General features: G+C 44.8%; 2 protein-coding genes across 2 annotated transcripts in view; one reads left to right on the forward strand and one right to left on the reverse strand.

The window, feature by feature from the left end:
- Positions 1-954: 954 nt before the first annotated feature.
- On the forward strand, positions 955-10888 carry BRI3 (brain protein I3). Its single transcript, XM_063414402.1, has 3 exons — positions 955-1273; positions 2621-2735; positions 10500-10888. The coding sequence occupies exons 1-3, from the start codon at positions 1105-1107 to the stop codon at positions 10630-10632; spliced, it is 417 nt and encodes a 138-aa protein (XP_063270472.1). The 5' UTR covers positions 955-1104; the 3' UTR covers positions 10633-10888.
- A 1095-nt stretch (positions 10889-11983) lies between these two features.
- Positions 11984-22488, reverse strand: part of BAIAP2L1 (BAR/IMD domain containing adaptor protein 2 like 1) — a 35113-nt gene continuing 24608 nt past the window's right edge. The window contains exons 4-14 of the mRNA XM_063414401.1: positions 21327-21388; positions 21160-21231; positions 20691-20828; positions 19464-19616; positions 18843-19010; positions 17992-18142; positions 16682-16889; positions 16319-16396; positions 15820-15985; positions 13092-13132; positions 11984-12577 (exon numbers count right to left, since the gene is read on the reverse strand). Of these exons, the coding sequence (XP_063270471.1) occupies positions 12502-12577; positions 13092-13132; positions 15820-15985; positions 16319-16396; positions 16682-16889; positions 17992-18142; positions 18843-19010; positions 19464-19616; positions 20691-20828; positions 21160-21231; positions 21327-21388 (1313 nt within the window). The 3' untranslated portion in view covers positions 11984-12501. The remainder of the gene's footprint in view (positions 12578-13091; positions 13133-15819; positions 15986-16318; positions 16397-16681; positions 16890-17991; positions 18143-18842; positions 19011-19463; positions 19617-20690; positions 20829-21159; positions 21232-21326; positions 21389-22488) is intronic.

The following is a 22488-nucleotide window of genomic DNA, read 5'->3' on the forward strand; positions in this document are numbered from 1 at the left end:
ACCAAAGATTTGTTGAGTCGGACAGCTCAAGGGATAAAGGTGTGGAGGGAAGAGGCAAGAGTTTTAGCTGAAGTAAAAGACATTTAAGATCTTCACAGCATCTGTTCTGGGCAGTCACCAGGAACGTGGGTTTCCGAAGCAGCTGAATCTGGTGAAAGTGCTGATGGACTCGTTCCTGTAGTTTGCTGTACAGGAGGCAGCAGCATCTCCCTTGCTTTCCTCTTCCTTCCTGTAGTGTTTGTTTCTTAACTTTAGTGTTCCTTTGAACCATGAGAGTTTTCTCTTGCTTTTTTTCTCAATTCTTTTCCAAAACATTCCCTCTCTTTACAACACTCCTGCCCTGCGCCACCATCCCGGAGCTCTCGTTCCGTTAACCCAAGCGCGGCTCTCCGCGGTGGGGATGTCGGAGTTTGCGGGAGTCACTGCGAGTGACCAACCTCACCCTCACCTCCGCGTCCCGCCGGCCTCCAGCAGGGATTGCGCTTCACACAGCGGGTCAGGCTGGAAGGGGCCGCAGGGGCTCCCCTGGTCCGAGCTCGCTGAGCCGGCAGGGTCAACCCCAAGCAGAGGATCGCGGTCTGGGAGAGCGCACGGGCGGGAGCGATGCTGAGCAGGGCTGAGCGAGCGCGGTAAAAATCCCTCATCGCCTCAGGGACAGAGCCACGGGGCAGCGCCGAGCACCGCGCTGTGCCACTGCCGGCTGCTCTCGGTGTCCGAGCGGGGGGAACCCGGTACCCGCAGCCAGGACAGCGTGACCGGGGCACAGGGGCGCGGGGCCGTCGCTGTCGGTCCCGGCGGGGCGCGGCCCCTTTAAGGCCGCGGGTTCCCTGCGCCGCCCTGGCGGAGTCGCCGCGCGCCGCTCGGGGAGCGGCGTCACGTGGGGCGCGGCGGCCTCGTGACCGGCCGCGAGCGCAGCACCGGGGCCGCCGCTCCGCGCGCGCCGCTGGGGAGGGGCCGCTCCCCTCCCCCCCCCCCCGCGCGGGCCCCTCGCGCCGCCGCCGCCCCCGAGCTCCGGCGCCCCCGGGCGGGGCGGGGCGGGCGGCGCGCGCCGGGCCGGCCCCGCTTCCTGGTCGGGCCCGCGGGACGAGGCAGCGCCGGCCCAGCATGGACAGCAAACCGCTGCTGCAGGAGCGGCCCCCCGCCTACAGCCCCGCCGCGCCGGGCGCGCCGGCATACGACTACGGCCACGGCAACTACGGCGCCATCCCCGCCCCGCAGCCCGGCTTCCAGCCGCCCCCGCCGTACTCCTACCCGGGCGCCGCGGCCGCCCCAGGTGGGTCACGGGCGGCGCCGGCTCCGGGGGGCCGCGGGTGGCGGGGTCCCCGGTGCGCGGGGCGGGCGGCCGAGCGCCCCGCTGCCCCTCCTCTGCGGCGGGGGCGGCTGTGGAGAGCCCCCTGCTCCCGGGACGGGCGGGGCTGCCCCGGGGCCGCGGGCTCGGGAGCGGGGCTGGGGCAGGGGCAGGGGCTGGGGCTGGGGCTGGGGCTGCGGTGAACTCCCGGCCGCCCCCGCCTGCGGCTCCCCCGCTGGAAGGCAGCGCGGGGAGCGGTGTGCCGGGATCCGGGTGTTCCGCAGCGCCGTCTCCCTTTCCCCTCCTCCCCTCGGGACCCCCGAGGTGTTCGTGTTGTGCTCTCCTCAAAATCGCGGCGTTCCTCACACGCGCGGGTTTTGTGCCTCGGAACAATGGCAGAGGCACGGCTGTGCTTGGCACTAAAACAGACCCCGAACTTGTTCTTTGCCTGCACTTCGCCGGACTCTGGTTAATGTTTGTTTTTTTTCTGATACACTTCAGTAGTCTGGGAGAGACTTAGGCAGGTGAGTAGATGCAGCACTTTCGTTAATTGAATTAATGCATCTGCCGAAGAGAGAAGTAGCCTCTCAGGAAAGAGCAGTGCTTCAAAAGTTGCAGAAGTTACACAGCAGACAGAGACCCCTATCTTTGAGTTGAACCTTGAGGCTATAGATTGATTGTCCTGTTGATAACTTGAAGCTTGTTTTCCTGCAATACAGTTATTAGTGGTTATTTTCAGTCTAAATAGCGAGGTTATCAGACTTCACAGATGGATAAGTTGAAAGCAGTTGAAGACTTCTGTCTTCTATCTACAGCCTTAAAATTACCCATTCTTTTGCTAACAACATGGACTTTCTGAAAGTTGGGTTTTTACCTATGCTGTCTCTTTCTACTTACATCCTATCACTCCTACCTTGCTCTCCAGTTAGAAACTTAGTATGTGGAATTTAAGTTTGAAACTAGAGGAAGATTTATTCTGTTTCAAATTGTTTGTCTGCTGGAGTGGGACATTCTTGATACATAACATCCAGAAGTGAAAGCTATGGTCATTGTTTAAACAGTTTTTCCCTGGTGCTCAGCATTGAAACAAAATCTCAAAGTTAATTATTAGCTCAGTGTCCTTTTGGGATGGTTAAATTGATACTTGGGTTTATGAAGTGCCTTTGCTATTAGATGTGCCAGGTGTTCCAGTTCTGATTTTGATAGAACTTAAAGTACTTAATCGAGACCACCTTCCTGTTTATTGTTTTCCATGTTCTGTTGTCATACTTGTTAATTGTCCTTGTTCTTCATGCCTTACGTGTGGTGATGAGGGTTTTTTTCTCATTTTAGGGTATGCTGTTCCTCCACCGACATCACAGCCAAACTATTCGAGCACGTACACCATCATTCAACAGCCTGCCACCACCACTTCTGTAGTAGTGGTTGGTGGCTGTCCTGCCTGCAGGTAAAATGGCCCTTGAGGAATTCAACTCAGTCTTGGGGTTTGTTATTTAAGACAGAGGTATCCATACGGTTCCTTGGTTTCAGTGGCTTTTCTTTGTGTGTGTATTACAATTAACTGAAAAGGCACTAAGATCTGGGAGTGGAGTACTTTGGTTTGTGTGGTGTGAGCTTGTCCTGGTGGGTTCGTGACACCTGCTGTAAATAACACAAGACACTTCAAACGTGAATCTGTTCTTTAAGAAGGGGGAAGATCTTTTAATGAAATGGCACTTCAGCAATAGATGGAACAGCTCAGTTCTTGGGGGAAAGCATGACAGGAAGTCCTTTCTGGTGTGTTTATGCCTGGTGATGGTGAGTGGCGTGATTTTATTGTGAAACTCTGTAATCCTTGACCATAGTCACTTCTGGTTTTCTGGCAGTACTGGCAGAACTTCTGCTTTTCTGGTGTGTGTTCCCATTCCCAATCCAAACCGTACAAAACCAGGCAGGGTGCTTATCAGTATTCGCTGAAAACATTTGTGGCTTGAAGCTTTAAAAGATCTCTAAAAGTCCTTTAACTGCAGAAGAGCAGAGGAATTGATAGACCAGACCAAAAATGTCAGTCTGCTGCAGTTATGAAAACCAGAAAAAATGGTCAGGTGTTACATGGAGTTGCAGCAAGAGAACAACTTCCCCCTTGGAGATGACAGCCATTAGAAAGGGAGGAGGCACTCAGTTTCCTCACCAGTGCTCTAAGTCAGCTGTAGTTCCTTTCACTTCTCAGTTCTTCTCTTCCTGGGATGTTAGGCCGTGGCTGAGGGCAGAGGGATTGCTGCTAGTGCAGTTGAGGCACTGCTCTGCCTGGCCAGCTGTGACTCAAATGCAGGCTCATTGCCCTCTGTTAAAGTGTACAGGAGTTACCCTGGGGGTATCTTGCAGGGAGGCACTTGATACTCTGCAGCTCTGAGCCCTTCCTTCCCTCTCAGAACACGCAGGAACAGACCTGCCTGAGCAGCTGAAGTGACACCAGTTTGGTGTGTGGTGAGTGTGACAGAGGTGTCATATGGCAGGGGCTGTAGCCCAAGTGTTGGAGTTGGTGTTTGTGTGAGAGGCAATACCTGCCTTCAAAGGTGCAGTCAAATAAGAAGTATCCTGTGGTGTTATGCTAAAACAGGTGCCTGTTGAAATGGCACTAGTTAGGGCTGAAAAACCTGCACCAGGCAGAGCTATTGATCTAGAAGGTGTGTGTTTTAAACAGCGGGGGAAAGCAAGTGCTGAGCTGTTCAGAGGATGTGGTAGATCCTGCCACCTATGATTACATCAACGTGCTGATGCTGTAGCTCAGCCACAAGACAGGGCAGATGTTGTGCATGGCTTGGAGAGGGGCAGGCAGTGTGCTTGTACAGACAGCCCTTCTGGCCCTGACCCCAGGACAGCTCAAACATTCACTGGGGAAGTGCTCTTGGAAACAGCTGAAAATGGGTAAGCTCTTGTTGCTACTAATTTTTTCTTTTTTCTGGAAGTTCTCAGAATGTGTTGAGTTGGATGGGGCCCATTAGGATCCAGCTCCTGGCCCTGTACACTCCAAGACACCCTGTACACCTGGGACACTCCAAGAATCCCACCCTGTGTCTGAGGGTGTTGTCCAAACACTTCTTGAATTCAGACAGGCTTGAGGCTTCTGGGATGGTCTAGGAAAGACTTTTGAAACAATCATTTGCACATATAATATATAACTTTACCCAAATTTTTGAAAATGAGAAGTCTGTTGTTAGTTGTTTCTAAGTGATCTCACTTGAAGAGCTTTCTTCAGTCATCAGGTGTGCCCAGCTGGAAGTACCATTGTGGACTTTTTCCTAAAGTAAAATACTCTCCACAAAATCCTAGTTTACTCTTGGATCCTCAGTTTCTGTTTTAGGCTTTGAAAAAAATAAATTGTGAGGAGAACTGTGAAATATTCTGTATCAGGGAATCCCAAGGATGAGTAACTGTATCTAGTAATGGTGTGTCATTCTCCTTTGCCCTGTTACTGTGTTAGTTCCTAATTAGTTCCTAGTGTCCTCCTTAGGACAGGAGTCAAGTGTCAAGGTAGGGGGGGAAAATCTCAGATTGCTGGTTTTTTGAGTAGTCATGGATTTGATGGTGCATTACTTCAGGAGAGAGGACAGGGCGGCTGGGTGAGAAGCATAATATTGGAAATATTCATGGGAGCCTGAAGGACCAGGGTTCATATTCTGGAAGGTTACTCTGCCTGCTACTTTTAGAGAAAAAAACCTCAATCCTCTTTGACTTCACAAGACCTTTAAACAGTTCTAGTTTACTTCCATGTCCTGGAAACCTATTTTATAATGAATACAATGTGCAGTTACACTCTGAATACTGCCCTGAACAGGAAAGTTGTTGAAAGGGCATTGAAAAATATTAAAAGCTACTAATGGTACATAAAAAAACTCTGTTATTAAACTACCAGGTCATTTGTCCTGTTGCTTTCCTGATTTGATGGTGCATGATTGTTAGAGAAGTCCATCTGCTTTAGCTCACCAGGAAAAGCCTCATGTGAGCTGTGGAATGATGTAACTGATGGAGTAACCATCAAGAGGATTTCTGCCTTCAGAAATTCAAAGTCTGTTGCACTATGACATGTATTTGTGGTGCTGATTGAAATCAAAGTCATTTCCACCTTGAAGTACATGGTGTTGAGGAGAAATACACAGAATTGGTCAGTTATTTGAACTGGTGTCTACTGCAGTCATGAGTGATCTTGGGGTTAATAAGCTGGCTCTAGTACAGTTGATCTTTAGGCGCTTTTTTGTGGTATTTAGTCGTAGAAAGTACAAAGTATCTCCAGAATAGCCTCTCTGAAGTTGGTAATATGCCTGTGGTGACTGGTGATTGCATTCCTGCCCTTCTCCCTCTGGAGCACTGCTGCCATCTGAGGGATGGCTCTGCTGTCTCACAGGCTGTGCCTCTTGCTGAGAGCTGTTCCCTGCATCGAGCTCATTCATCACTGGGCAGTGTTGCTCTCTAGCTGCAGACTTCAGTTTTGATGTGTGTTCCATCCTTCCTTGCACTCTCAGAATGTCCCTGGTGGTTGTAGCCCTGTTCTCAGTGTGTTCCTCTCCCAGCCCTGATGTACAGAGAACGAAACTGAGTTGCACAATCTTGTCAGCTTTATGGCTTCTAGTCGACATTTAAAGTTGGCCAAGTCCTGTTTTTAAACTAATGTTCCCAAGTACACATTGAGTCATGTCAGGCACTGACTTTAGATATCCTGCTGTGGAATTATCTTTCTAGCTTGGAGAATGCAGCCTGGCTGCTTTACTTGTGGTCACTTTCATTTTCTTTTTCTCTCTTTTGTTGTTGGCGATAACTAACTGCTCAAGAATGTTTGCTTTCCTGTTATTTAACAGAAGAAAGCTCCTTTTAAAAACTGTATAAACATTCTCTTGATCTGATGACTGCAAAAGCCAGTTCCTTCAAAATCTGGGAGAGAGCCTGTGATGGGCCCCGTTGGGTTTTATTTTCCTTTTCAGCCATATTCACTTGCTTGGGAGAAATAGCAAGGGAAAGGACCTCACCCTGCTGCAGCTTTCACTTCTGACAGCTGCAGTTCATCTGCTGCACCAGCATTGTAGTGGGTCACAAATTATGCCAACACTGAAGCTTCTTCCTGAACTGGAAGATGAGACAAGTTTAACTAAAACTGTATTTATTCTGAGATGTCTAACAGCATTCTCTCTGCCACAGGCAGGGTTTTGGTTTGTTGTTCTGGTGGGTTTTTTTTTATTTATTGGAGGTTTTTTTTGACTTGAAAAAGTTGTAACTTCTCAGGTTTGGGCTGAAATTTTGTTTTTGTCAATTACACGTGTGTCTCCTGAGGGAATAGACTCTAGAAAAATTGCACTTAGGTGATCAAATCCTTCCAAATTTCAGTCTTCTGCTCTTCCATGATTTCAGTCCCAAATGCTGTGTGGGCTTTGATAAAAGGCTGCTCAGGATACAGGCTTTCTGGTTACTCACAACTATATTTAAACTTCATGTAAGTATTCTTAATATAATTTAATTATATTCACTGGTTAAATATGCAAGGAATTTTAAAAAAGGCAACAGCAAAACACCTGTTTAGAGAGCATGTCTGATAGTGTGAGCAAACCTGAAGGATTTTTGGTTCCCAGCAGCAAGCAGGGGATCCTTTTGAACCTTGTGAGTGAAGCAAACTTTGCAATACCTTTTTGAGAGTGCTGTGAGGAGGGCAGGGAAGAAGAAAGCCTTGATCCAGCAGACTTGGGCAGATGCCATGAGTGCTGTTTGGAATTCCTGACTGGGAGAGCTGGGACCTTTCCCAGCTCAGGAGCAGCTGCTGAGCAGGAAGCTGCCCTGCAGAGAGGAGGGATGAGCCCGAGGCAGGGTCCCAGATGAGAACAGCACAGCTCTGGCTGCTTCTGAGGGGTTTTGTTCCACAGTCTGACCTGATTTGTGATAATAATCAAAACACGTTAATCTCATAAAGTTTCATTTCTTAGAAAAATGAGGCACAGCAGGAATGTATTCCCTAATGGGACTGTATAAAAATGATAATCTGGTCTCTGAGGCCTAGTCTGTCACTGGCCCTGAATTATTGCGGTTTTTTTAATTAGAGTCACCATTTGTGTATTTGAATTTGTATTTGAAGAATACTTGTCTGTATTGTGATAATTAGGGTTTCATTGTAGCAATGAGTTGTTCTGGGAGCCAGGAGGGAGCTGCCCTTGTTTGTTGGTCACTGCAGTGGTCCTGACTGGGCTGTGTGTGCAGACAATGCTGTGATGTAGTGAGAAGTCTAAAAATGCACATGTTAAATTGGACCAAAGCTATGTTCACAGATCTCATTATCAGCCCTCTCATCCTGAGCATATGACTTGAGAGCTTAATGTTTTACCTATATAAAGGGGGTTATCTGAAAAACAGTTTGGTTTTAGGTACTTGTCAGTGGGCATAATTGACCTTACTTATGGAGTTGGCAGCGGCAGTTGTAGCTTAAATGCAAGATGCTGCTTGCAGTATAAATAAACCTTTCCACTTTTATTTTTAGAGTGGGAGTGGTGCAGTTATAATCAGCTTTTATGTGGTTTATGCTGTAGAAGAAAATTTATGTTTGGTTATGTTAGTGAATCCACATTTGAATATAGAGTCTCTAATTACTCCACATCTCAGGTAAGATATACAAGCCAAAAATCTTCATAGTTTCCCTTATAAAAAGTTTTTTTTTTTCATTTTAAATTTAGTAACTGGCTAAGCAGTGGTTGGGTAAGTGTTCATCTAAAATTAGGTGCTGACATAAATCAGCAGAAGCCAAGAAGTGTTTGTGTGGCTAATGCTGTAATCACACTGTCAGACGTGACAGGAGCTCTGAAACAACAGGTATGGATGGAGTGCAGGTCATGCAGCACAGCTCTGGTGAGTGCCCCTGGAGCTGCCTTGCTCTGCTGCTGCCCTGGGCTGTCCCTGCTCTCCTCCAGTGCTGGCCCAGCAGTGCTCCCTGTGCCTCTCTGGGCCTTTCCCTGGATCTGGTGTTGAATATGGATGGCAATTTAAAAAGTTTTAGTTTTAGTTTAACTTGGCATTTTGCACTAGCACAAAACACTTCTGAGTAACTCAGTTTAGGGGGAAAGGAGCTTAAAAGAAATTCTGTTTGAAGTGTCAAGGACAGGTGCTGACAATGGACTTGGGCCCTGCAAGGTGATTAAAGAGGGGTGGTTGGAATGGTTGGGCTGTGCTACTCACTTTGGGGCTGACCAGCAGTACCTGACTGATCCCTCTGTGTTTGATCAGTGTGTTTATTCTTTAAGGTCACAGCAGTAGACTGCTTATTCTCTTAACTAAGCACACTGGCTTACTTGCCACAAATGTAGGTTTCAGGGCAGGAACTGGATATGGAATTATTAAGAGACAAGGAGAAGATTCCAAAACAGTGACAAAGCAGGAGCTAGATAGGCAGGAGGGAATTGCTCAGTGTGTGTGAAAGGAAAAGAAGGCATTAGTGTAACAGCAGAGCAGGGCAGGAAATACAACAGCTGTGGGCTGTACTTGGTGTGCATTTTCCAAATCATGTTACTTGTGATGTCACTGAAATGCCTGGAAAAGGGGCTTTGCCTCTCTTGGTGGATCTGCAGTGTGAAAACTGAGTCTTGAGTTACTCCGAACACTCGAGAGTGTGCCTGAGCCTCTCCATACCCCCAGTGTGTTACTGTGGACTGGGGAAAAGGAGAGGCCTCACCTCCTGAGCTGGTGCTGCTGGTTGCTGTTTGGTCTGAGGGTGGTCAGCATTTTGTGCATTTCCCAAGTGCAAATTGCCAAATTCAGCTGCTTCATCCAGACCTGACTGTTCTGGCTGGACACTGCAGTGTCCTCTTTGCCCCTGTACCTGTAACTGGTCTGGTCCCAATGGTCCTGAGTTTCTTTGCATTCTGCTCTAGTGGCAGAGTGTTCCCAGGAGATGGCACTTCCCCAAGCTCCAGCTCTCAGGGCAGGCACTTTGTTTTGCCACAACACTGCGAGATTACTCTTGAATATCTGTGTGTCCAGAGAGATTAGAACAGTGAGAGATGAGCTCTGCAGAAATGTCCTGCTTCAAGACACCTCTTCAGGACTTCAGATCCGACCCTTTTCCCCAGAGCTGGACCCTGTTTTGTAGAGTGAGTTTCAGTGGTGCAGGTACCACTGCTCTCTCCCCATGACCCCAAAGCTTCAGGAGAGCCTCCTGTTCTCTCCCCAGGCTCCTGCTGTGCAGAGTTTGGGGGAGCAGCCACAATGTCCAGCACAGGCTGCACAGGTCTGAGCTGTGGGACACGTGTGTGCTGAGACTCGAATCTGTGTGGGGATACGAACTTTATCTGCATTTTTTACTTATTTTTAAGAGCATTATTTGAGGACATGAAATGATAAAGCTGTTGCTGGGATCAATGGTAACCTGACAGTTCCTTTATTTTATACCAGATACACAGAGTTAACTTCTATTTCTGCAAACAGAAATAAAGTGCATTAAAGTGAGGGAAAGCTTGAGGGGAACATGAACTTGCATAAGCAGCAGAATGTCAAGAACACTTGGAAAAGCCTTTGGCTTCTGAGGGTGGGTGAGGGGAAGGGGAATGGTTCCCAAGTTTATTCAAGTTGCAATGTTTCAGGCAGTTGCTGTAAGGAAATGGTCTCTTGAGCCAGTGCCTTCCTTCCCTTACTCTATTTACATGTCCAAGAGCTTGCCCCTGACTGCTCACAGGGGAACAGCAGCTTGTTGGCCTTGGCACCCTGCTCAGAGCCTGCCTTCAGGCTCACTCAGCTCTGCTTGTGTTGACTTTCACTGTACCAGGAGGATACATCCTGTTCAAGTGTTCTGCTGAACTCCAGATCTTGACTATTTAATGTAACTGCACAAATTTCTAAGGTCTGAATTCTCTGGTTTACTGTCTGTGTTCATTTTGGGGGATGCTCAGATACAGCACTTCAGAAGGAGTCAGGGACTGAAATGGAGGTAAATTTCTGCTGTTATAGGACTGCACTGAAACAAAATTTCCGGGTGGTCACGGAGCTGGGAGTCAGCTGCAGCCAGGTGACATCAATAATGAGTTCCTCTACAGCTGTAAAGGGGAATCAGTTTTGGGAAGTAGAAACCAGGAACAAACCCCAAACCTTGGACTTTATCTTGCTGTGTAGAATGGTGCAGTTTCTCGTGACTGCCAAAGCACTGAGTGGTGACTTGGGGACAAACCTGGGGAGTGTCCTTGACTGAGCCTGTTTTCCCTTTTTGCAGGGTTGGCGTGTTGGAGGACACCTTCACCTGTCTTGGTGTTTTGTGTGCCATTGTATTCTTTCCAATTGGGATTCTGTTCTGCCTTGCACTGAGGCAGAGAAGATGCCCTAACTGTGGGGCAGCTTTTGGCTGAGGGGCTGAATGTGGACGTGCTTACAGAAGCTACAACTGTTAGCGTACTCTTTCTAATGTAAATGTCATGTACAATCATTTTATTTGCTTCAGACCTGTTTTGTAAAGTGTGAAGGAATTTAGTCTCTTGCATGTAATTTTAACTTAATCTTTTATGAGCATGTGCATTGCAAAACATGAAAACCTGACTTGTTTTCCATGTTTAGTGGCACCTGTCAAAAACTAAATAAAACTGCTTTTCCTTTTGCAATCCTCAACTTGTGCCTGGATTATTAAGTATATTACTGACATGTCTGATACTGTGTAGTCTGAAAGCAGAGTAGTAATCCTAGCTACAACGAAGGGGTAAGTATTTGCCAGAATCCTTATGATGATAAATGATGTTTAAGACTGTACATGTTTTGGGCATCAGGTATTTGAGGAAGTGTGTGCAATGGCAGCAGCTCCTCTCCCCCACTGCAGGCACAAGTAGTAACACACAATCAGAGCCCTGTTTTAATTAGTGAGGGTTTTGCCTCATGCAGGGGCTGGTGCTGGTTCACAGACAGCAGAACCTTCTGCCTGCAGCAGGAAGAGGCTGGGGCGCTGCCAACCATGAGCTGGCCCAGTAAAGGCTTTTGCATCTTAGATTGTTTAATTCTGATACTGAATTAGTGAAAGCTCAGACAGGCTCGGCTGAGCTGCCTGTACTGAGCTTTAGAAGAGGGGCTCAGGTGTGAGTTACCCCTCTGAAACGCTGCTGTTTCAGGTGGGGATCATGGATGTTTCTGCAGGGCTCTCTGGCAAACTGTCCTCGGCCTTGAACTTGAAAGGCAGGGTGAGAGGAGCCAGCACATGCTCATAGACTATTTTTTGATATTAAGTAACTGAAAGGCATTTCACATGACTTGAATTCACTGTTTATAGTATTAGAAGTAGACACCACTAAAGGAATGAGCCAGGGGATGCTGCAGGAAACATGCACGTGTAAAACAGAACAATTTAGAGTAAAGATTATTCACAGGCACAGCTCTGCTGTGGCTGAAGTTAAAAGCTCAGTTTCACTTAGCTACTGCACTGTGCCAGCACTCAGGCCTTTGCTCAGCTCCTTCACCAAAAATTTTCAAGTTTGAGCTGTTTTCCTTTTGGGTAGGCTACAGTAATGAAGGAACCTCAATGGCAGCTTTTTATATTGGCATTTGAGAAAAAATCATGGCACTGCTTTATTATGACCTTTTTATCAGACTAAAATTTGACAGTTTTTAAAGACAAAATTATCACTGAAGAATGTGTTGACAGTATAACATAAACTGAAAATAAGTTTCTGTTGACACCTGAATTTTGTGTGTGAACATTAAGCAAGTCATTACAAGTTGTCTATTCTTAAGGGGATAAATATTTATTTATAACCTAAGGTATCTTTCTTACACAAAATAACATATCATTTATACAGGCAATTCTCTATTCTGGAATAAGGCAGTTGATACATTGTTCTGTTTGAAAAAAAAATCACTGTTACCTTCTTTAGTAGGTGGCATATGCAGGCTTATATTCTAGAACTTACCATTGCAGCTTCCAAATAATGAATGCCAAAGATTCTGTGAGCTACTACTTACTCTGATTCACTAGAGTAGCCAGACTATCTCCAGTATTTTCACAATTCCTACTACAAATAAAAGGCATACTGTAAAGTCAAGCCCAAGTGCTCAAACACTACCCCAAAGCAATTACCTCATTAGAAACCATAGCTTTAAAAAACATCAGAGCTCCATTCCAATATGTCTCTATTGTACAGTAATTACATTTAAATAATTTTTTAGGAGAAGTTGAGATAGTAATTGTCATTGCTGGAACTGGGTGTTGGTGAGGAGGAAGCACACTGTGTCTGTGTTCATCGGATGATGGGTGCAGATCTGTCATTTGTTACTGTGGGTCGCAGCTTCACCGTTGCAAAGGGGTTTTCTCCACTGAAAAGAAATGCATGGAGTTACTGGAAGGCTTTCTGCAATCCCAAATTTGTTCATTCAGGTCTTTCATCCAAGCTGTCACCAAACAGTAAGTTATGGTTCTGAGACTCAGGGATTCTGTGCAACTCCTGGTTTAACGTGAATTTTTAAAATGAGGTTATGTATGGAGAATCACTTTTCAGTGAGCCAAAAATCTGGTCCAGTCACATCTGGACTTTTTAAAACAGTTCCAAATTTTCAAAGATTTTTGCTTTTAACCCTCAAAGTCAGTTAAAGAAAGCAAGCTCTCTGTCAAGCTACTGGAGAAACGTTTTTCTGAAAAGGGCCTGTGTATTGTACTGCACTTGATGCTGCTCTGGAGGAAAGTGCAACTAATTTTAGCCATATTGTTCTAGCAGTGCCTGGGAAAGGTCACAGAGAAATTAATGATAAACGTCCTTATTTCCCCTTATAATCAATAAAATAAAATAAGCCAATATAAAACCACAACTCAATCAGTGTAAAAGTATTTTACCTTAGAAAAGGTGGCTTTATAATGCCATTCATGTCAGGTTTCTGTAAAAAAAAAAAAAGAAAAATATATTTAGATGAATTTGTAGAAATATGCTACAGGTTCTCTCACTGTCCTGGTAAAGGAAAGGGACCCTGTAATTAATCTGTATGGCCAGTTTGGTTTTAATAGTTCAAATTTCAGTGCTGAACCAAAGCCTGTCAAGCTTTCCCTTCCAGGCACGTTGTGTTTCAGGACCTCCTTCAGCAGCTTCTTAACTCATGCTTGGCTTGTGATTCCAATGAAATTGCTCAAGTACATCAGCTGTAAATAGAATTAGGCCTAATTAGCTCTTAAAATTAAGAAAATTAACAAATGCCTGAATTAAATCTTACTGAACACCAACCCTCCTCAAAGCTACGTCAGCTACCAGGTTTTTTTTTTTCATAGTTGGTACTATTGTGCATATTACTGCTACTTGTGCAGCACACATGAACAGTTTAACTGGCAGGAACCCTTCCTCATCTTTCCTTGAAATCCTGAGCTGTTTTTTCTGTGTATTCTGAAACAAAAATAAGATGCCTTGAATCATTTCCTGCTTCTGCACAGGAGGCCCAGTGAACAGACTGTTTTACACATCTGTAAATCCTGTGTGAAGGCACCAGCCAGCCCAGTATAATGTTGGGCTTATTTCCAAAGCCTATGGAGCTGTGGGGGCTGGGGACTTGCACGGAAGCAGGAAAGACAAGGAAGTTCTGCAGGAATGAAAATAAATAGTGACTTTGGAACAAAACACTTGCAAGTGCAGCAGCTCTCCTCTGCAGTTGTCCTAAGATGGGGTCACAGCAGCTGCTGTGAGTTAGGTGGTGCCTCAACAAAAGTGGTCATTGTTCTATACTCCAGAATTTCTAATTTATTTTAGTCTTGCTTTCCCTGTGGAAATTTAGATTATCAAAAAAGAGGTATTTGTTTTCCACTCCTAGGAGCTATCAGTTTCCATTCTGGCCTCCAAAGAGATTGTACTGCTCTAATTCGAGCCCTGCCAGCTGACTGATCTGCCATTCTTCCTGGGTTTCTGGTTCAACAGGAATGTTAGCCCACAAGCCTTAAATTTATTCCTAAACCCCCTGACCTAATGCCACAAACCAAAACAACCCCTGAGGTGCCTGTTCCTGAGAAAGGAGTGACCACAGCAGAACTGTGCAGGGATCTGAGACCATTTCCCACATTCCATAATTGCTTTAAGCTCTTTAGTCAGTCACCTGGTCCCAGGGCACGGAGCCCTCCCTGCTGGGCTGGCACCTCCCAAGGGCTTTGGACTTAATCACATTTGAAGGCTTCAACAGCAAGACACAGGCTAAGGAGCCACTGCACAAATTCTGACATTGTCACACCATTGCCAGGGCTCATGGCTTCTTCATTCAAAAAGGAAAACCACAAATGTGTCAAAATACAGATGCTGGTCTTCAGAATCATTTCAGAAATTCCCAGATACTTGTTTTGAAAGTAACTGAACACTGAGATTTAGGTCATGTTTCTTGATAATCATTTCATGCAGCAGAAAAGCTTCATTCCTCACAGAAAACACTGTCCCAGAAACATCCCTGCACAAACTGCACACTTCCTACACCACAAGGTTCATCACTGAGAAATAAACCCACTTACTTGAATGTGGATTCAAATAGATTTGCTAATATTAAATTGTTCTGGCTCCCCCAAAAAGTGCAAATCTTTTCTGTAGGAATATTTAGATGGAAAAAAAAAAAAGGGTATCCCAAAACATGACTCATAGTGAAATGGAGTAAGATCTCTAACAGAGGAGCTTCACAAATCTCCAGCAACAACTTTTGTACTTTCTTTCACACTTTTTATATTTGTAAAGTGAGGTAACCTTTTAAGAACTAGACACAAGTCTGTGATTTGATTACCAACGTGATTGCTTTGAAAACACTGTTCACTCAAGAAACAAAATTAATATAATTCCTTTCCTCCCAAAATTCTGAAATGCAGATAATAGCTTGAAATGCATCCTTTACTGTCAATTTATGTAATTTATGCCATACTTGTATTTCCCATGTTTTCTTTTTAGCAATGCTAACCTTATTTTATTTAATTAGGGTTTTTGCCTTCAAAATGTGATCTCTGCTTCCTGAGGCTGTTTGGAGAAAGTCTCAAAAACATCACCCTTACATACACATCAGCAAAATACTTAAACAAGCAGCAAGAAAAAAGCTAGTAATTGCCTAATTTGATTAATCTTCATTTTGAATCAGTTTGAATGCTGCCTACATAGCAGAAGTAATAACATTGTAATACATTCATTATCTGTTCATAAAAAATGTATTTTCTCTTAGCTGCAGCTTTGCTGAGCACAGCCAGGAAATAATACAAACAATAGCTGCAAATGCAGCACTCGCTTTCGAGGGGTTCCTGAGCACAGAGTTCATGGTGCTGCAAGGCTCCTGTGCCCCACGGCTCTGACATCACTGCAGGTGATGGATTTGCTTTCTGTAAGAATTTCTTTCCGTGTTTAACAGGTCCCATTGCTGAGTCCTGCTGTGCCAGGTAAGGCTCCTGCTGTCAGTTATATCTGAACAATTCTCCTTTCTGCCAGGATGGATGGACTGAAATGCCAAAGCCTCTGCTGTTCCTGGGGACAGCTGGCTCAGAGGGCAGGAGAGGCAGGAGACCCCAGGGCCTCATTTCAGAGCCACCCAAGGGTGCTGTCTGGACCCCTGCCCCGGGCACTCACCGGGCCCGCCTGCTCCCCTCGGTCGCTCGGGGTTTTCACCGCGGCGCCTTTGGCCGGCTCCGTCCGTCTGTCTGTCTGTGCAGCCCCCAGGTAGTCCGGGGGTGGGAGGACAACTTCCCCCTTCTCCACCAGGTTCACAGAGCTGACACTCCGGATTGGTGCAGGGCTGCAAGACACAACCAACAAATGCCACTCTCAGGTGCCAGAGCCCATCTCTCCCTTGTTTAGCACGGTTAATCACAGAGCTGGAGGTCATAATGGGGTGCCAGGTCCTGGAGCCAGAGGAACTCTGAGCTAAGGCCGTCCTAAAGTTCCTCCCTGGGCCTGTGTAACCATTAAAACACATTATTAACATAATTAAGGCATTGTACTACAGACTATCAGAGAGTATTTACTGTACACATTACTGAACCTCCAGGAACGTGAGCACAGAAATAACATTTTAAATAAATGTTAGTGAAGATCTGGGCATTTCTGCAAGTGCCACCCAAAATGTTACCTTGGCACTGGGGCAAAGGCTTTTTCTTCTGCTGATTCATCCAGTGGTGTGGTGTATGATGATGGAAACCATCCTTTTCTGTAAAGGGAAAAGTCTTTTATATTATATAGAATTGGAAAGATCTTTCAAAATACAACCACAGACTCAGCAAACAGATTTAACTTTTGAAGAAACCAATTTCTGATAATGCCAAATTAGTGTGTAAAACTAAATATGTGCAGAGTTTTTCCTTAGAGGGAGACTCCAAGTCCCTAGGCAGTGACAGCCAGTAAAAAAGGTGGAAAACCATTTACTGATGGCTGCTGACATAATCTGGTGAGACACACTTTAACTTCAGGGTGGGTAATATATTGATTATCTTACAGTCTGGTTGTGTCATGCTCCCCATAAAGCCAGCCATCCTTTTCCTCAGCCACCAGCAGGGTGATGATATCCCCCTGGGCAAAGCTGAGCAATGTCTTGTTGTTTCCAGCAGTATGTGGGAAGATTGTCTTCACTTTTTGCCTTTTAATTATATTTAATCCTGTTGCAACAGAAGTTGAACGTGATAAACTGGCATCATCTGAATTCTCTGTCGAAAAAAAAGGAAAAAAAACCAAATAGAAATTAGACATACAGAAATAAATGCAATTAGTAATTTGAGAGGAAAAATATAAAGAAAAACTGAAGTGCAAATGGAGTTCTGAGACTTTGTACTTAGACACTTCTCACTGCCAATGTTTCTTATCACCACGAAGTTCTCAACTGCATGTGCCTTTATATGCACACACCCAGCACAATAAAGTGGAACCAAAAGGCAGAAAAAGTTCTGTAAGTTTTAACTGGCTACTTCTTTCTTCTTTGTGCATGAAAAGAACTAAACAATCACAGCTGTAAAAGGCCTTTGAAAATCCTCCTTTCTGAAGAAAAGGAACTGTGTATAAAATCCAACTTTCACTTTCAAATGTGTCTGAGCACTCAGCTTCAGCATGGAGGCGACTTGCAGATACTTGGCACTTTCTGGAAACCAGATGTTTATCAGAAAAAAGTAAAGGAGGGCTTAAAACTGTATGTTATTTGACTAGTATATAATATATTAATATATTGTAAATGTATTTTTAAGAAAGAAATGCTGGAATTTCTATTACACATTGAAGAGTTCTGCATTTCTTATGCTGTGGTCTGGGCCTAGTTCTTTCCTGTATCACAGAAAGTATAAAAATCAATATATTAGACACTTGAGAAGGAAATGTTACTGATTTTAAATTTCAGGGAAAGACCTACAAGACTCTGTATATTTTGTCCCTTTTCTCCCTTACTACTACATGCCCTTAAAGTAAACCAGAGTGAGACTGTCAGTGTTTGTTTGTGTGCACTGAACCCCTCAGATGTCTCCTGTTCCAAACGATGGAATGCCTTCTGCTGATAACTGCAAGCTGGGTTAATCAGTGACACACAGAACGTGGGTAAAATAGAAACTACCTGTCCTGACCTGCATTTTACAGAAACAATTCTCTCCTAACACATCTCTCTCCTGACAGGTAAATGATATAAACCCTTTGCAAAGACCATTTCCTACTCCTCTACACATCCTGAAATTCACATCGTTGTAACAGCAGAGAAGCTTTGAGGTAATTTTGAACACTGCAGGATGCTGTTCACACCTCCCCAGTGTGCAGGGAGGGGACACTCACCTGCTGAGTGGTTCAGTTTGTCAGAAGGTGCTTTGGGAGCTGCTGCAGGATTGTTGAACATATCCACGAGCGGGCTCGTGTACGCCCTGCCCGTGGGAGCCGGGGGCACTTTGGATGCGTTTTCTTGGTGAGGATAAAAATCATTTCCAATCTGGAAACAAAACAAAAACAACAGTGTCACAATACTGAGGGAACAGCAGTAACTTTTTTGCAAGGTTAAGTTCTAGAGAGTAATGCTTAAATATTCCTAAAGGATGCACGTTTAAACATGACATAAAGCCCACACATTCCTATGGAATTACTGATCGAAGGTTTGAAGGAGGCTTCATAAACACTTGCTAGTGGGAAGGCTACAATAGCCTTCTTTCTGAAAATAGTGTGATGATCTCCAGATTTTTCTTGTTTAGAAGTTTACTAGAATCATTTAGAAATTCAAAAACTAACGACGACACAACATACAAACCAGCAGAAATGAGAATTTCACCTGTACTCCAATAAGCTAATAATCAAGAAGGGAAGAAGGAAAGAAAATATAAAATAACATTTTTCTTAAGTTCATATTGAACTACTGAGTATGTAGTTACTATTACAGATAAGAAGGTAGGAAATGGAATTGCTGGAACAAAAGCAGCCCTGAGGCTGAGCTCTGCAGGAGCAGCCCTGGGCATCCAGCAGAGAACGGAGCCTTCTTTGCACATGTGCTGCAGATCTCCAGCCCAATGACTTTGGTTCCATACCCAAGCCCAGGAAATTCCAGCTGAGAGACACTATGGAGTCCATCCCAGCTGCTGAGGTCCAGCAGAACCTCCTGCAGCCACTTCAGAGGGCCCCAGGCACGAGGAGCATCTTACCAGGGTGTTTCTCTTCACCATCGGGGAAGGCTGCGGCGTTCCCGACACCGGGGTGGAGCCAGGGGTCCTGATCTCATCGATCATCATTCTCACTTTTTCAGGCACTTTGGTGGCATCACTACAGATCTCCTCCCACCCAGGCAGCTTGGATTTTAGGAAGTCCGCACACTGCATCCAAATTAAAAGATACTTGTCAAAGATAGGCTTTTTCATTAAATTACACAAACCTACTGCTTAACTTTCATTACAGCAAAATGTTTACACCAGCAGAATGAAAGTATTTGCTAAGATTCTTCTAAGGAATACCTCTTAAAACAAATAAAATGTTGTAAAAACAACTCTTTTGCATGGTCAGACATTGGAAGTACCTGATCAGCCCATGTATTTTTTCTTAACACATGGTTTAAAAAATTTCACAGTAATCCTTGATTTTTGCTATAATACATTTCATAGAATTGTGTATTGTAAACATTTTCACGAACTGGGCACAACAGTTGTCTGGCACTTCAGTTCTTCTCAGCTATTTCTGGCAGTCTGGTCTATGTGCTGCAGGAAATGCTCAACATCTCCTTGTGCCTGGATTTCAGGGGTTTCATTTCTGTTTATGCTCACAGCACCGACCTGGACATGATAGAAGTGCATGTGCTGGGTAAAGCTGCAGTGCTTGTCAACCAGAAAACAGAACCTTCTTTTCTCTTCAAGGAGAGCTTCTCTGCAGCCTTCTGCAATAAATCTCTGAATATCACTTTGTCGAGAGCTCACGGTTTCCAAATACTGAGAGAAAAAGGGAAAAAAGAATCACACAGAGCCTTTGGATTTTACTTGATGCTATATCCAATTAAGTAAGTAAACTCTAAAAGCCTCAGAACAAGCTTTTGGAAAGGCAGGGTGGGAAAGGGTGGCTCTACTTTCAAGTCCCTCTATTTTCCTGCACACATCTGACTTCCCTGATCTCATCAGGTGAATGTATATTGTTCCTACAGGCAATTAACAGCCTATTTGGGGGTTGTGAGGGGGCTGTGTGTGGTGTGTGCTTAAATTAAACTAATGACCTTTGTCTGCACCACTGCAGCTCCATTTATTCACACAAAGCTGTGATGGATCTCTGGTTCATTTTGGAGGGGGGGAAATGAGTTACTAAAACCACTAAACTATATTTGTCTGATATTACAAGGATTCATTAAATGCTAATCCTTAAACTGAGACCCAGAACCTTAAAAAACCCCTCAACTCTTATGAATGCAGGTTAAAAGACAGGCAGTAAGAAATAGGAACTACTGTTACCTACACTTACTGTACTACGTTATACAAGATATGGAGAAAGATATGGAGATATGGAGAATGATAAGATATGGAGAAAAAAATACATAAACTAGCACAAAGTACAAGTGTCATACAAATAAAAATATCAGTGGTAAGTATTTTCAGAGAGACACATGAGAATCTGATTTACTAACTTTAAAGCAGTTTCTCTTCGGTGTCTTGCCATTTCAGATTTCACCTCAAGATGGCAATCCTGGATTAAGGGCAGTAGCAAAGGCAGCAACACAAACTGGCACTGCCTACTCAGGGGAATCACTCCACAGCAAATTACTACTGAATTTGCATAGTTTAGCTGGCTCCCTGGTAGAGCTCTGCATAAAGGTGTAGTTACAGATCAATTACTGGTCAAGGGATGAAATCTAGGAATCAGAAGTCTCTGAACACTGGAGCAGTGAGAGCTCAATTGCAGCTGCAGTACAAAACTCCAGGAGTGCCTTTAATGCACACCAGCTCTGAGGAACCATGAACTTTTTCTGCTGACCAGTTCTCATGCAGAGAGAAATGAGTAAGAGACAATGCACTGACCTCCATTTCTTTATGCTCATACTTCGTTACATTTCGGGCTCCTTGGCTTTTCCTTCTGATTTTCTTCAGCTCAGCCTGAGACTTCTCTAAAGAATCCAGTTTGTTTCTGTGTTCAGTTTGGTACCTTTTTAAAGTTGCCTGCAATCAAAGCATTTACATCATCTCATAATGCACTCAGCCACGCATCTGGGTAAGGACTGAAAAGCATCACTGTCATCTCTGAGATATTTCTCACACACCCCAAAAAAGTTCAGCAACTGCTGTAGTTTTAAGGAGCTATGAAGTCATACAGGGGTTCCCTTTTTAACTTAAATTAAGCATGAAAATCTTGGCCATCTTTATATATCCAAAGTGCGTTTCTACTGAAGTTCGTATCAATTAATTAAATCTTGGGAAACAATATCAAAAAAAATTCTTTTACTAGCAAGAGACAAATAAAAATAGGAATTTTAGAATTGAATGTACTTACAGTCATATATTTTACATCCAGGTCTGTTTTCTTCTCCAGTTCAGATATGATTTCTTTATGAAATTTTTTGAACTTTAAAAAGAAATGAATTAAGGGTTATTAAAAATTGGCAAAAGTAGTTTATAATTTCACAAGCAAAATGATTTAAAAGAAAATATTTAACTTACACTCTCCTCTAGACTGTCATTAAGTTTCTTGTGTGTTCTTGAGATTTCTACCAGAACTTGGCCTGTTGATAGAAATACAACTGTATTGGTTTCTTTCTTAGACTTCTGAAGTTAGTTAACAAAGAGCAGTAATAAAATACATTTAACTAATATACTCACTAATGGTTATATTTAAGAAGGGTAGGAAATTTCTTGCTGCTGCTCATCACAGCAGCTGAAATGATTAATTCACTCTGGCCACAGACAAACCACTCAGTTAATACATGATAGAAGAATAACTAATCAGGCATTGTTATGCAAAATGGGCACGGAGTGCCAGACAAAATAAATCCTTCTCTCCAGAATAGCTCCTGTTGGTTTAGGAACAGCCTCTTTTCTTCGTGCCAAGTCAGAGAATAGCACACAAGTTGTTACTACCCAAATAGCTGCTATCCATGTCTTAGTCTGAAAACTGAACTTCAATGTTTATTAAGTTACTGCACCTTCAGAGTCAACACAGCAACCTTTCAGTTCCCTCTCTGCCCACCTGCTAAAACAGACCTGACCCACACAGGAATTCCCACCTGGGCAGCGCTAACCAGCGGCCAAGGCAAAGCAGATTCCTCAGCATCCTCCCAACTGAGCCTCAATCTCCCATTCTGCTCTGCTGTGCTCCAGCACAAACTCACACAGCCCAGGCAGGATCAGCTGAAGGCTGAACTGTCCCGTTTTGCTCCAGGAGGACAGAGAGGAGCCATCCCTTCACCTTCTGGGTGTGGCTGTAGGTGCAGAGCAGCGCACGCTGCGGGCTGGCGCTGCCCTGCCTGCAGCAGCCACATCACCCTGCAGCAGCCACATCACCCTGCAGCAGCCACATCACCCTGCTGCTGCCACATCACCCTGCTGCAGCCACATCACCCTGCTGCAGCCACATCACCCTGCAGCAGCCACATCACCCTGCAGCAGCCACATCACCCTGCTGCAGCCACATCACCCTGCTGCAGCCACATCACCCTGCTGCTGCCACACCAGCCCCGCTCCTGCTGTGCCCTGAGAGAGTGCCAGCCCTGCCTGGGAGATTGCAACATTGCTGAGGAGAGCAGCTACAAGGGCCCTGTTTGGGTGCACCCAAATCACTCCAGCCCACGGCTCCCAGCTCCCGACCGGGAGCCGCTACCAGAGC

Source organism: Prinia subflava, chromosome 17 (assembly GCF_021018805.1).
Source record: "Prinia subflava isolate CZ2003 ecotype Zambia chromosome 17, Cam_Psub_1.2, whole genome shotgun sequence".
NCBI lineage: Eukaryota > Metazoa > Chordata > Aves > Passeriformes > Cisticolidae > Prinia > Prinia subflava.